The 15320-nt window shown below is 45.1% G+C and overlaps 2 protein-coding genes across 14 annotated transcripts in view; one reads left to right on the top strand and one right to left on the bottom strand.

Annotated features, from left to right (window-relative positions):
- BMERB1 (bMERB domain containing 1) overlaps positions 1-901 on the top strand; it is a 130275-nt gene extending 129374 nt beyond the window's left edge. Inside the window, exon 6 of the mRNA XM_035717647.2 lies at positions 687-901. Within this exon, the coding sequence (XP_035573540.2) occupies positions 687-886 (200 nt within the window). The 3' untranslated portion in view covers positions 887-901. The remainder of the gene's footprint in view (positions 1-686) is intronic.
- Positions 1-15320, bottom strand: part of MARF1 (meiosis regulator and mRNA stability factor 1) — a 41120-nt gene that overhangs the window by 5343 nt on the left and 20457 nt on the right. For 12 of the 13 annotated variants that reach the window (XM_025416424.3, XM_025416425.3, XM_035717643.2 and 9 more), the window contains 12 exons: positions 14506-14742; positions 14261-14380; positions 13369-13544; positions 11868-12088; positions 10821-10963; positions 10517-10650; positions 9176-9378; positions 8117-8344; positions 4718-4948; positions 2602-2814; positions 1352-1412; positions 1139-1264 (listed from right to left, as the gene is read on the bottom strand). In XM_025416424.3, coding sequence (XP_025272209.1) covers positions 1139-1264; positions 1352-1412; positions 2602-2814; positions 4718-4948; positions 8117-8344; positions 9176-9378; positions 10517-10650; positions 10821-10963; positions 11868-12088; positions 13369-13544; positions 14261-14380; positions 14506-14742 — 2093 coding nt within the window. The remainder of the gene's footprint in view (positions 1-1138; positions 1265-1351; positions 1413-2601; positions 2815-4717; positions 4949-8116; positions 8345-9175; positions 9379-10516; positions 10651-10820; positions 10964-11867; positions 12089-13368; positions 13545-14260; positions 14381-14505; positions 14743-15320) is intronic. The other variant, XR_007411260.1, reaches the window with a different exon arrangement.

Below are 15320 nucleotides of genomic sequence, written 5' to 3'. Positions count from 1 at the left end.
CATTCCCTGCTTTATAAAATGTGAAATGTGTCCTCCACACACAGACCACAGTAATGCTTCCAATTAGCGATTTACAGAGTCGTAGAAAGATAGAAGTCTCATCCACAGCAATGGGTTCAAGACTCAGTGAAGTTACAATTGCTATAGTGCTCAAGTGAGTCAGTTTGAGCTTCCAGAGGAGGCTCCACATAAAATCTGAGTGAGTCAATGTTTTGAGTATTATTAATGCATTACTACCAAGTCTTTCCCAGGGAGGCCCCGGGACAAAGACTCTTTCCTTGATCCAACTCGAGCCTGGCCCTTTCAGCCCTCTTCTCCACAAGGCCTTGACCTTGGCTTTCTGTGTTTGTCTGGTCCTTACTGAGCCCAGTCTTAGCAACCATCTTGGGAAGTCCGTTTTGCGAGAATACCCCCCTCCTGCCCCTCCAATCCCTGCTCTTTGATCAAGGTCCTCATTCCTCCACCCTGATATCTTCCAGTGATGTCCGCCCACACTTACGCCCCCTCACTTTGCTCCTTGACTAAAACATCTCTGCTCCTCCTTGTACTCAGAGTTGACCTCCATCTCCCTCCCCGGGTGCAGCAAAGTTGACCCTATTGAAATCATCTTAAAGTACTGTTTTAACAAACATCAGAAAAATTTTTTCCTCTAACGTCTGAACTGAGCTGACATATTGTCATTACAGGGGTGTCAACATCCTTCAAGAACCTGAACCAGGGGATCCCTGGGTGGCGCAGCGGTTTGGCGCCTGCCTTTGGCCCAGGGCGCGATCCTGGAGACCCGGGATCGAATCCCACGTCAGGCTCCCGGTGCATGGAGCCTGCTTCTCCCTCTGCCTGTGTCTCTGCCTCTCTCTCTCTCTCTGTGACTATCATAAATAAATAAAAATTAAAAAAAAAAAAAAAAAAAAAAAAAAAAAAAAAAAAAAAAAAAAAAGAACCTGAACCAGGAACCATAAAATGCTATCAAGTGCAGGCTGGTTTTTCTGTTATCAACTGAATACCACACTGTTTCGGAAAATGTACCAAGACTTAACTTGAATGAATGAAGATGGTCCCCTGCTGTCCTTGACTCCCACCCACTCCCAGCCAGTTCTCTGAGACTTTCACAAGCTTGGCTGGGCTTTGCCTTGCTTACCATCGCTGCCTGCTCCAAGGGTGAGTTCCGAGGCTATGCGAGATTCAGGGGCCACCAGAATGTGCTCTGTGGATGAAGGCTGGTTTTCAGGATGGGTGGGGGCCAGGCTGAGTGAACTCAAACGACCTGGGGGATCAAGAGCACCCGTCAGAGGGAGAAGTCAGTGAGAGAACTGGGATTTCTGAAGTGGGGAGGGGATGGGGGCTTACTTACTTTTCATGTCATTTTTTAACACTACAATTCTCTTATGACCATGTCCTTTTATCCAGACCACCTGCACACAAGACATACTACTGGTTAAGCAGTGGAAAAGGAGGGGAAATAAGCCCTAAATCCAGGAAGAACGTGACCTGTTGTGGTGACCCTAAATATATTAGAAATTAGAAACCAATGCCAAGGAAAATTCCTCTATACTTTCTTTAGCTTTTAAAGTAACAGGTGGCAGAAACACGCCCCTTATAAGAAGTGTGGTCTAAAAATGGTGCGACTCAGCTTTAAAAATATTTTATGGCTTTTAGAAAGACTATCTCCTCTACATCAGTTCTGGTCTGTTAAAGAAGACAGTTATCACACAAGAGTCCTTACTATTTTCCCCAGAAACTAAATATTCCATAAAAGAATTCATGCAAAACTTCCAGACCTCTCAAACTAAGCTCCCGGTCCTAATCCTGAAACAGAGTCCTCTCTCCACCTCAGCCAAGCAAGAGTAGGAATGGAGGCTGTTGGCTCCCAGCACTTCCCGACATGCATCTGTCACCAAGTCTCCACCCAGCCTCCCTGGGCGCTTTATTGCCCCTCGCACAGGTTCAGTCTTGTTCTCACTCTCACCTGTGCTCTGGCCATGGCCAGGGTACTCACCAAGCTCCCTCCTCCCCTCTTGCTACTCTGGATACCGTGGTGACATTGGTGCCTTTCACACACAAACCCGAGGCTCCCCGCTCCTCTCTTCCAGGTCATTCTACTTACCTGGAGGAGCAAGGCCCTCCATGCATGAGCTCTAACTCCACTGGTGGGCCCCTAACTGGTTTTTAATGCCCTCAATATTCCACACTACTTGTCACTACTCTGCATCTGCTTATGTGGTCCCCTCTTCGTCACATGGTTCATTTCTATAAATCCTTGATATTGAGACTCTGGAAGGAACCCCGAGTCTGGGCATGGGCTATATCCACCCAAGGCTGCACTGACCACACCGCCTCTTCACCTGCCAGGTGCCCTTATTCTCCATTATCTGACAGCTTTCTGAGGAAAGGGGCTACAACTTACTCACCTGGCATACAGGAATTTAATAAAGGCTTGTAGAATGAAGCAGAAACGCTAAAATCGTTCCTTTAATGCCAACAGTATGTTTTTTGAAATGCCTGCCATTTTCTTCTCCTGGAAGCATTTCATTTCTGTGCTCAGGAGAGTGAACCTGGGGCTCTCCAGGAAGATGCTCTCTAAGCAGCTCAGAGGACACCCACCTGCGGAATTGCTCCCAAGAGCTCCTCCACGCTACTGTAGCCATAGGTCTTGGGTTGCAGTGTTTCTCCAACATACTTGGTATAGGCCATGGAAAACTCATGAAGAAAAAGCTGCTGGTAGTGGTAAGTATGAAGTAAAGACCGCACGTTCTTGGCAAACAAATACAGGCTTGTGAGCTTCACACACTCTTCGGTCTTATCATTAGTGAAAACCTGGTTCAAGAGAAAATTGTGGCATTAGAAACTTCCAGAGTGACTGGCCATGCCCCCTAGGAGCCAGGGCCTCCAGCTGAGAGTGAAAAGGTGCCAAGTCAATTCGAAAATGGGCAATAAGCCTGGGAAGAGGGGGCGCTCATTCAAGGATCTCCTTCGCCTTGAACAAACTTCAGTACTATCTGTGTGTCGGGGATGGCAGAGGTCTGGAAACTGTCAGGAAGGAGGGAAACTGGCAGACTTGGGGGTCTCAGACTGAAGGACACAGTGAGGAGGGAGCAAACCCCCAGAGAGAGAGAGAGAACTGCATTGGACAGCAGGGACTGCAGCCAATGAACCTCCTCTCCCAAAGTGGGGGTCTGAGGAATGCTGTGCTGCGGGATGGCGCCATTAGTCTTTAAAAAGGAGGGGGGCAGTAGGGGAAGAAACCCCAAAAGCTCTTCTGGCCTCAAGTAAACAAGTTTCTTTACCATAAACCTTTTCAGACTCTTAATGTGTGCTGAGAATCTCCAAGGGAAGGGGTACTTCCCAACCCGAGCTGGCCACGGAAAGCCTTCCGTCTTGGATCATCCATTTATGCTGCCTAGAAGCACTGTTCACTTAATAGATAATTAAGAGAGTCTCGAAAATGTTGGATTTGATATTGTGAGGACAAACCAGAGCTGGACAGTAGTCACAGTAAGAAAAACAGATTTTATTCAGGAACTACTGCAATAAAAGGAAAGAATCTCAGTGCAGAATTGGGCTCAATTCTGAATATAGCAAAGAAAGTGGAGATATAGGTAAAGTGGAAGGGGGTGTTGGGGGACGGACAATTACTAACATCCAAAGTCGCACTGTCATCTAGAAGGCGGTTCCCAGGAGCCCGGCCCGAGTTTGGCCAGGGACAGAGTTTTTGTCCACATCTCTTAACTACTTAGTCATCACTCACATGGTTACACAGTAACACTCTTTTCCCCATGTTGCTGGACTTGACTAGTTAGTACCCTATTTAGAATCACTATCTTTTGAGGGACTGTGTTAGTTTTAAAGTTGCTTTGGCTTCATAAAGTGAAGTGGTGAGGTTTTTTTGGTTTTGTTTTTAACATGGCTTAGAATGATTTTTAGAAGTTGGGAGTTATTCTTTAAAGTTAGTCAAAAATCCAACTGTTAACCTATCTGGTCCTGGTGTCTGTTTCAGTGGTAAAATTTCAATGATCTTACAGCCTCCTTTTTGTAACTGGTCTAATTTTTAACTTCTTGGGGTCAATTTTGATAATGGGGGGTGTGTAGAGACCTCATCTATTTCTGTAGTATTCTAGGATTCTTCTCATCTTAAGTGCTATTATTTTTTTTAAAAAGATTTATTTATTCATGAAAGACACACAGAGAGACACACACACACAGAGAGAGAGAGGCAGAGACACAGGCAGAGGGAGAAGCAGGCTCCATGCAGGGAGCCCAAAGTGCGACTTGATCCCAGGTCTCCAGGATCACGCCCTGGGCTGAAGGCAGGTGCTCAACCACTGAGCCACCCAGGGATCCCCCTTAATTGCTGTTCTTAAAAGGCTACCCAGGTGACCAATATTTCTTTCTGACCTGTGCCTAACTGATGACAGAGCCCCACCCCTACCCTCTGTCCCGACACCATCTACTTTATTCAGAAAGAACTAACAGTAGCAAACTGCAGCCTGGAGTAGCATGAAGGCACCCTAGCTCAGGACTCAGGAGGCCAGGGCTTCCCTCTTAGCTGGGCACTCATTCGGGCAAGGTGCCTGCACCCAGGCTCTCTCATTTGTTCAACAACAAAATAACTGAAAGGTCTCTTCCCACGTTATACCCTCTAACTCAGGCCATCAGGTGATCCAGGAACAGTTCAGTAGTTCTCAGTAAGATGGCTCTACAGAACTGTGAGCACGCATACCTCCACTAAGTAGGGCAGACTCTTCAGAAGTTCAGTCAAGGTCATGAATCCATATTCACAGGGGTTGAGGGGAGCACTGTGGGTAGTTTCGTAATGTCTCTTGAGCTCATCGACAGAAAGGTGAGTGGCTCCTTCCCAAGACATCAGCAACACCAGCAGCTGGGCAGTGAGGGCACGCAGGGACTTGCGGTTGATCAGCTGAATCTGTTTGCCCGACTCCATGTCAGCAATCTGGGGGAACAAGAGTCCCAGAGTTTCCCAGATTGAGAATGGCACATTGGGCCACAGCCACTGGCTCAGCTACTATTCTTGGGGCTAGGGAGACCAACACAGGGAAAACCTCTACTTCCTTCTCTTACACGGAAGTGAACGTGTGAGTTTGTTTCCAGCTGCTGTGGCATACCAGAGCAGGGACTGTTCCCTCCCTTTCTGCTGGTCCACAATCAGGTGGCCATCAGTACCATCCTCTCTTAGGGCACTCCTTCCACTCCCCTATGCAAGGAGGTGAGACTGGCCGCTGGCATCCCAGGGCCCACGCCCCTGAACTGAAGGATGCTGCACTCAAGGGGTTAGTCTGGACTGCAGGTGACAGTCCACAGGGTTGTCCACATACTCCACATTTGTGCCCCAGGGACTAGACTGGGGTGGAGACTGAAGGCCCACTTGGACTACAGGCATCCACACTAATCCATCATCACCAGCCAGCAAGTGGGTATTTTCCTATCTGACTAAATGTATATCCCTTGATTCTCTCTGATTCTTGAGATACAGGGTTGGAGTGATGAAGTGCAAATGGAAGGGGAACCTTCTGGAAAAGACATAGGTTATCGTTTGGGGACCAAACAGCATGTGAAGAAACAAGCATTTGCTAAGTGGGAGACGCAGGCCTCGGGCAGAGGAACAAGTCTGTGAAGCGAGCCATCCCTGGATTTACAACAGGCAGAGCTTCAGCATGCGCGCTGCTTAGGTGTAGGTAGGCAAACCAAGTTTACTGTCACAGAGTTTCCCTCTGTCAGGTTTCCTAGCCAAGACCACCCATCTCAGTGCCTCATCTGGGTAATCACAGACTCACAATCTCTAGGGCTTTGGGTTCTCAGAGGCAGAGAGAGGAAAGTAGCACTTGAGAAACCATCACACTCCCAGTGTGTCCCTGGTTTGGACGCTCACCCACAGCCAAAGCAGGAAGTCAGTTGGGTAAACCCACCACCCCACTTATCAGGGCTACAGATTTGTGGAGATTTTGATGACAGATTTCCTCTGAGGATGCAGGGTTTAATCAATCAACAGATTCAAGTCTAGGGAATCTGAGTCGTCATCTCAGATGTCCAGATCATTGCTACAACTTCAGCCTTTCAAGGAGAAAAAAAAAAACCTGCTCTTTTGATGCTACTTAGATACATCTTTTGATTTTCAATGCACGCTATGCACAGAATCAACTAGGGAGCTTATAAAAAATGCCAATGCTCAGAGCCCACCAGGACCAATTACATCAGAATCTCAGAGGCAGGGGTGAAATCCTGGCATCAGCATTTCCCAGAGGCTCCCGGGAGAGGCAGCAGCAGCCAGGGCAGCACACTGGAGCCCATCCGATCCTGACTGCTTATGCCCCAACTCCCTACTTGCTTGCCCTCACTCATCAAAGTGTCTGGTCACGGCTTAGACTTGCTATCCACTGAAGCCCCACTGCCTTCGAGATGGGGTAGGAGACTGGAAAGAGATTCCAATGATCAGCTCTTCTTCCCCTTCTTCAGCTTTGCCTTCGAAGACTCCCATGTCCTCCCAATTCAAGTCCTCTCCCTTCCTCACATTCCTCTCTGGTCCATCTTGGTGCTGACAGGCCATTAATTCACTGCCATTCTGGTCATACTCTGTAAACTCCTTTGTCCCTGTGCCTTTTCTTTGCACCTTCTAGCAAATTCCCACCTTGAGCTCAACTGTCTGCTCTCATAGCCCTGCACCACTGACTGTCCCCACGGTGGCCCTATGGGCACCGCCTCCCTCCTGCAGAGCTCCCCCTACTCTCAGCACCCCTGGCCTGATATCCTGGCCGATCCCATGCACTACAATGGCTCCTTCAATCTTGTATCCTGTCTTTTTCGCCCTTTCTCCTCCATGCAGTTGCTCTCACTATCCACTTGAGAGAAAAACAGCTCACAAAAGGTACCTCCCTCCTCTTCCCAGTGAGGAACATCACACTTATGTATGTTTGCATCCATCCTATACTCCCTTCCTTCAAAGTGCTCATATCAGGGCTGTGCCTCCTTCCACTGAATAGCAGTTCCCAGGCCTGCCTCCTCAGGACCCCTGCCCTGCCCCACCAAGCTGTCTTTTGTCTTTCTTCCTCAAGCAGATCTGTCCCTGTGGCCCCCACACAACTCAGGTCTCCCTATCTGGGAGCAGACCACCAGAAAGCAGACCACCTGGGAGCTGGCCACCAGAAAGCTCACTGGCCCACTCAGTCTCGTGATCTCCCCTCACCATGCACTCACTCACCTCCCTACAAGTACACAAGCCGAAAGCTGTCTGCATCACCTGTCACCATGGTCACCCTCCTACTCCTCCTGCCTCAATCCACTCAGTGTGCCTTTCTTTGGCCCCACCCTGGCCAGCACTACCACCATGTCCTTCCACATAGCTAGGCCCAAAGGTCATATCAGTTCCTACCTCCCTCATCCTCCCAGCAGGCAACACTAAGGCCATTCCTCCTCTGTGGCCATGAGTGCACCACACTCCTCCCACCTGTCCTGCTCTCCAGCAGCTGCTTCTCTGTGTCCTGTGAAGGTTCTTCTCCCCATCACCAGACAGTATGTCACTGGATCCTTTCCATATCTGTAAGCTGGGCTGACCCCCACTTGGTGGTACGTTTCACCTTCCACTTCTCCTTCCTTAAAGTGAGTTTTGTGGTCTCGTGCTGGAGGCAGCTTGAAGCCATCTAGCTGCTCTGGCCAGGGCAGGAAAAAGGAGTTACCCTCTCCAACCTCCTGTTATCAGCAACTAAGGTAGCCATAAGCCTTGCTTGCTTCTAAATCTACTCAAGTGAGTCAGAATCTGGAAGGGGAAGGAGGGAGAAAGTGATGACAGTCTCCCCAAAACTTCAGAGACCACAATCCACTTAGAAGGATACACCTGAGAAGAAACACCCTTGGATAACACAGAGATCTCCTCAGTTCAAAAAGATGTTCCAAGGCCCCTTGCCAAAGAAAGAGCAAGACCAACACTTTTACCTGCCAAACCAGAGTCATCTCCTACTACCTAAATGTATTAATGGCATATAAAGCACTGCCTGTGAAGCAGTAAATAGTGCCAGGTGTGGACAGAGACATGCGAAGCACAGGTAAGCATCCTGGCAATGATGATGCCACCACATATTGTCGTCCATAAAAATAAAACCCTGCTCACCTTTACAACATGGCAGAGTTTCTGTGTTAAAGCTGAAATTGAACTGACGTCATAGTCTTGGAGACGAAACGTGTAACCAAAGGTTTTAGCATATTCTGTAAGTAGATCTGTCATCATGAGGCAGTTATCTTTTTGGGACCGAAGGAGTTTGACAAACTGGGCAGCCAGAGCTTTGAAGCGTTCCACCTCTGTCAACGTGAGGATTTTTTCTTCTCCGCATTCTAATACCTTGGAAAACACAGAGGAGGAAGGCAAGAGTGAACATGTTATTACCTTCATGGAATTAAATGGCAGAGAAACATATACAGTCAGTGACTGAGAAGCACTTAGGCATTCCTTCATGGATATAGAGCTTCAGTTTTGCAAGATTAAAAAGTTCCAGAAATTGGCAGCACAGCATGTAATATATATACATATACACCTATTTTTTAAGTAGGCTCCACACCCATTGTGGAGCCCAGCATGGGGCTTGAACTCATGACACTGAGATCTTGATGTGAGCTGAGATCAGCAGCCCCATGCTTAATGGACTGAGCCACCAAGTGCCCCACATATGATGTATTTAATACCAGTGAACCGCATGCTTAAAGAGGCTTAAGAGGTAATGTGTATTTTAAGATACATGAGAAAAACCTGAAAAGCACTTCAGGTGTCAAAAATAGTAATTCTGATAAAACAAGAGAAATCTAGTTCAACTTAGCAATGGCTTAACAGCTAAGCATTCCTATCACTTTGTATACTCTTGTCCCCACCTCCAACCTAAGATGTGAAAAGTATGGTGCTAATAAAAGGACATCCCATTTAAGAAATAAAAATATTTCAACTTTTTTTCAAGAATTATCTGAAACAAATTTGAAGAATGATTTATTGAATAGGAAAAAAAAACCCTATGTTTACCTAAAAACACAAGTGAGCCAACAACATAGCTTCTCTGACCGAAATATTTAAAGTTTTCCTATTTCTTAACTCTCTGCTTCCCAGGAAAATAGGCCTGGGGGAAAAACAAACACTCCCCCCATATATTGTTCAGAAAAACATCATTGGAATCTCTTCACTCACTTGTAAGATATCAGGTATGGCTTCAAAAAGTTCAAGTAGTTTGGTAAACCCATAGTAAGCAAGTTTGCACTGCCGGCCAAAGTGGTGGTGGTAGGAGGGGATGAATTTGTTAAAGGGCATCCGGAAGTGTGGCTGGTGCCGCAGCAAATCCACTACATCCTTGGAGAACTGTTTTGTCCTTTCTATTTCATCCTGGGTACGCTCTTAAAAAAGAAGGAAAGAAAGAAAGAAGTCACAGTTTTCTTCCACTCATTTGTGTTAAGCTTTACTGCTATAGTTAGTCCTACCCCAGAAGCCAAGGGATATCATCACTGCCTTCTGAACACATTCAACCTGAAACAAAAATGTTCATGTTCTCTCTCCAGAATGGTTTTCAAATGCATTCAAGGGCACAACACCAGGAAGCCAGGAGACTATCACGGAATACTATGAAATACACATCTTGCAAATACACATATACTAGCTTGCAATTTCGCCTTGCAAGCTAGACGTATTTTCTCTAGCTCCTTGTCACCCACCCCATCCTATATATATGAGTCTAACATGCATCCAGGTCTCTGTACTTATAAAAGTGGCCTAGAAATTATTTTTGTAAAATCACATTTCTCAATAGCCACATACTTTTTGTTTCTTCTTCTGATCTTCAGTTAAAATTGCTAGCAGAAAAGAGCAATGAAAGTTTAACAAAAATACAGGGAGAAAAATCTTCAGCTTCCATTTTTGTTTCTATTTTTAAATTAGAATTGGTAAGACTGACATTACTCCAAAAGCTTTGGAGTATTATGATTCCACGAACATCAGTGTTCTGCAGGAACACAGGTTAAGAATCAGTGATTAATATTACTGGGAAAACAAGACAGTAGATAGATGTAATTTCACCTATCCCAGCTCCCAGACCTCAACCAGAATGACCAAAATGTGAAAGATAAAGCAAAACATTTGCTTGGATCTTCTTTCCTTCTCAAGAGTGCAGTCAAGTAGCTCAGTTAAAGACAAGAGACAAGCAACCAACAGCCATGGCAACTGACTCTCAGCTGGATAATTGTGGTGTCAAAAGCCACAGACAGGCTGAAGAAGGCATTTCAAGAAAATGCTGCTTATGCCCTTTCCCCCCCTACACTGAATTCTAAAAAACCAACTTGCTTTTCTTGTTGGCAAATGGCTGCATCTGCTCCAAAGAACCTTGGATCCACTGTTAAGTGAGAGTTCTCACACTGCACTGTCTATGGAATCTTCAGAAACCACAGAGGTGGGGGGTGGGGGGGGGGAGCATAAAGGATTCTGTGTTAAGATAACCACTGAGATATGCAATGGTCTTCCAGCACATTTAAGTCAACATACCTCTTTTGGGGATACAAATCACCATTTCATTATCTTGTTGGGATAAGCAGATGGTTGTGTCTGGGATCTCTGATACAATATCGATCAACTCACAAACACCGTATTCGGTAACATCCCAGTCTTTTGAGAAACACCTAGAATTTAACCATGGAAATGGGTAAATAATGAGAAATATCACTTGCTTAATTAACTTTCTAAGTGTTCCAAAAGAATGGTAAACAGAAAATGTTAATTATTTTAAATTTGTGGGAAGAAAACGTGTTTTAAATATTTGCTTTTTTCTCCCCCTTTCTCATCAACTCACCAATGATAAGCCTGTGAGAACTCCCTCACAATGACCTGTTTGCTGGCTTGGGATTTGAGAAGTTTTAGTAAATCCCGAGTAAAGCGCTTCACCTGAGCCCTGTGGGTAAGGGTCAACAAACGTTTGGAGCCCATTCCGAGAATCTGCAAATCAAATACTTTTGATTATTTACACTTGTCAGACCTTGGCATGTATTGACTTTCTGGCTGATGGCATTCTCTCCCACCTGTTGCTACTCTCAGAGAATAAGTGCTTTTATGTATGATATCTGCATTTTCAAACACATGTAGATCAACAGAATATAGATGGTTAAAATGATCAACAGATCATTTTAATTTTAATTAAAATTTTAATGGGACCTCCATTCCCTTTCTGTTTGCCCTTCATGCTCCTTCTCAGAGAGTCACGAGTATAGAAATAAAAAGCTTATTATTAATCTACACAACTAATTTTGCCTAAACTAATTTTGCCTACACCTACAGCTAAGGTGTTCCAAGTCATTTTATAAATGGAAAACTGTTTTATAGGTAGGATATAGAAAACTCTGAATTGGGATGCCTGGGTGGCTCAGCGGTTGAGTGTCTGCCTTTGGCTCAGGGCATGATCCCAGAGTCCCAGGATGGAGTCTCTCATCAGGCTTCCTGCATGGAGCCTGCTTCTCCCTCTGCCTATGTCTCTGCCTCTCTGTGTCTCTCATGAATAAATAAATACAATCTTAAAAAAAAAAAAAAAAAAAAAAAAAGAACACTCTCAATAAGGCAAAGACTCCTTAGGAACCAATGCTAGGCTCCAGTCCAGGAGCTGGTCTTCAACTCATTGGTGAGAGCAAAGCCCGTGTTCATGGCAGCTCTTCTGTAAGAATAAACAATCCTGAAGTGGTCTGGGCCAGAAAGAGGAGGGTCAGTCTACAGAGGTTAGAAGGAAAATACTCCTCAGTGCTCTAACGGGTTCCTTCTTTAAGTTTAAACTCACAGTTTTCTGGGAAAACTAAGAAGCTACTGAGGAACGTTCCTGTCATTAAACAAATAATCCCTAAGCTTTCCTTACCTGCAACACATGAGGCACGGCTTCCAATAATTCTATCAGCTTGGAATATCCATAGTCTGATACCCGACACTGCTTTGCAAAATGGTGGTGGTAGGATGGGATGAAATTACTAATGGGGATGACACAGGACGGCTGGCTCTTGAGCAGGTCAATCACTTCCCTGCTGAACTGGATCAGCTGGGGGTTGCCCACAGGACTTTTGGAACGCAGAAGCCAAGGGTCTAGACAGGGAGAAAAACAGAACGTGCCTCAGATAGAAAGCAGGATTTCACCACTGAAAGAAAGGTAACTAACCCCGCATTCCCCTGCCTAAGCTCAACCGTGACCAAGGAGACGAGACCAAAGGGCCGCTTTACTTCTCAGCATCTATATTCGGGTCCCATATAATCTGCAGGCTAGTGAAACTTCTTTATGGGCTGGCAGATGCTTGACCACTACTTCTCAGTGTTCTACAAAGTAGTTTGGCAAAGTGTCAAAAGCAGAAGTAAAAATTAATACAGGATTTTTCCAGCTTATAAACTGGTTGTATTTCAAAGACTCATTTGTAACTTGGTCCCATGGAACATACTTTCCAACAGAAACAAAGTTATTTAGATGAGCAGCAAGCAGGTAGCCCAGAAAAGCCTAACACACAGGAAAGCTAAAAACTGCTCAGGAAACCACAGAAAGCAGTAACATAAAACTTGCTGATATAAAATTGAGTAAGAATGAAGTTCTTACATTTATCTTGAATGTCCACTTAATTAAGAAAAAAATTTTCTTAATTATCTTGAATGTCAATTAAGAAAAAAAATTTAATTATAAAAGTATAACTGGATGGAAACCTTTCTATACAACATTGGCAAGCTAATGACAAAGGAGAAAGAGCACACTGTATGGGAGCCTGTGTGGTCTAGGACTGAGGGAAAGGCAGGAGAAGGTGGTGAGCAGCTCTGACACAAACATTTCTCCTTCCCTGGTAATCTTTACCTTTCTTCCCCTTGGAGAAGGAGCAAAAAGAGGAAGTGTTTGGGGTCAAAGAGAACGAAGAGTCCATAGGAAGGCCATAATTTAGAGTGTTGTTCACAGGTGGTGGGATTAGACAGGAACTCAGAAACTCACCCAAAGCTACGTTTACATTTCTTGGTCCTTCACACTGAGAACTCAATTTGTTTTCACATTTATCAAAGTCAGAAATACTGACCAGAATGAATTTCAAAGGTAAATCAGCATTTAGAGGTATTTCTTTCAAATGCCTGGAATGATTTTTAAAAGGTAAGTCAACTGACAAGCCAAAAAGCTTCACAAAATTAGGTTAGGGCTAAAGACATTCAGGAGTGTGGTACTTCCAAAAAGTCTGGTTCTGCCAAACCTTCAGCACTTTAGAGTAGTTTTGGTTTTTAAAAGATCAAGGGAAAAAAAAAAAAAGATCAAGGGAGACATTCACGGTGCTTTGTGCTTGGCAAGCAGCCTCCTCTCACAGTAGACAGTGGCTCAGAAACACCAAATGCCTGACTCCCACCTGTGTTTGGAGGTGGGGGCTTGTTGTGAATCCATTTGACCACTTTGACACCATTCTGTGCGGTGGCGATGTTTACACCTGGAACACAAGTGATGAGGTGTTCTAGGGGAACACCCCCTTGATTTTCCTGCACCACTTCCAGTCCTCCAAACTCGGCAGCATAACAATCTGGAAAGCTGAAGCAGGGGGAAAAAGTAGGCTAATCAAAATAATGGAACACCAAAGCACCTGCCAAACAGAAATCTTTAATATATCCGTTAATAAATCATTTCTCTTTAAATCTTCAGGATCTGGGTTTGAACATGAAAATTCAGGTCCCAGGGAGGGGAGGCAACCACTGTGGCACTGATCTCTTTGATGCATTCTGATGATACCAGAAATTCCTGGACAATGTTCCAGCAGAGGGGAGTTAGAAATAAGGCACAACTGGGTTCCAAGCCAGTTATTTACCTGCTTTAATATGTCAGTGCCTTTAGGGCAACCTAATCCAGTGCTGGCCCTTTTCCTAAGTGTACCATGTGGCCCATGGGATGGTTATATGGCCTTGTGAAGGACACCTCTCTCTCAAGTTTTACAACCTACTGCTTGAGGTCCTGTACACTCCTGCAGCATGTGTGCATACTTCTAGAATAGTGCTTACACTAATCTCATCTCTGCAGGGAAGAGACATTCCTAGTCATTGCTTATGTTTCTAAAACTCAGCACAAACACTAATTTGCTTGAAGTACTGAGCCAATGGGTCCCATTTCAGATCTACTTTGACTTGCACGGTGCTAAAAATGTGAGGATGAAGCATTCTAGAATACTTGCTTGGAAGAGGTACAGGCAGAGGGCAGACCTTCTTTAAAGAGAAGACCTAAGGCATCATATCTCAATGGTTTGACATGTTTACCTTAATAAAGGCACAGTGCCCTCATGTGTCTGCAGGAGACTATGAACCTGGGGCGCAAATGTCTTCAAAGAGAGAATCACAAAAGGAATCTTATAGGAGTCTGGATCAAATTCATGCTCACTACAGAAAAGAGAAAAACCTGTTAGGGGACATTTCTCAGTGGTTGAAAACGTCTGCAAGGTGATTGCCATAGACAGTCCACGCCCACGTGCAAAAGGATTATTTCTGAAGGGGAATATATATACCTGAAGTCCTTATTGGAACAATGCTGTCTGCAGACAGGCTCGTGATATTCTAACTCTTCAAATATAATTGGGCTGCAATTTGTCGAGGAACCGTCATGTGACTGAGAAGACCCCAAGGGACTCTGCCGGGCCTGACTGCTGGGTAAGAGACACACCAGTCTGCCATTCCCTTGTTCACGGATTGCGACTGTGTCTGTTAATTTATATAAATCCGACACATTCAACTTGTGTCCAAACCTAAAAGCGAGGAAAAGGAGAGATATGCTGACATAGGATGTTTTTCTTGGATTATACAGAAATGCCTATGTATCTGATGAAACAAAGGGCTATCACCAAAAATGGTTCCTCAGATTCTTCAAAAGTCAGAGTGGAATAATTCTACTATAAATTCATTCACTACTAAACCAGTAATGCTTGGCACTTGCTTCAAGTCACCTCTGGCCCACTGCCCAGTAGTCTCTGTGTCATTTGGTACCTATTCCTCGAACTCTGCAGTTTCTGTAAATGACCTCACTGAATTTTCTCACACGGAAAGCTATCTGACAGGACCTCTTTCAACTTGGCTCACCAAGCTGGAAATCCCTCTGTATTAGCTACCCCTCACCACCTCTGCTTTCCTCTCTCAAAAGAGGTATAGTCCTTTCCAGCTACTCTCTCACCTCACCTATGCCTCCTCATGACCCACTCTTCTCGAAGCTGAACTCCTCAACCACATGTGCCACCCCCCACTGCTCCCAACATAGGTCTTTCATACTCGGGAGCTTAAAATCACAAGCTTGGAAGGCAGATTTTAGTTCACATCCTGACTCAACCTG

Source organism: Canis lupus, chromosome 6 (genome assembly GCF_003254725.2).
Source record: "Canis lupus dingo isolate Sandy chromosome 6, ASM325472v2, whole genome shotgun sequence".
Lineage (NCBI taxonomy): Eukaryota > Metazoa > Chordata > Mammalia > Carnivora > Canidae > Canis > Canis lupus.
The sequence above is the reverse complement of the archived record's forward strand: the minus strand, read 5'-3'. Positions and strand labels throughout refer to the sequence as shown.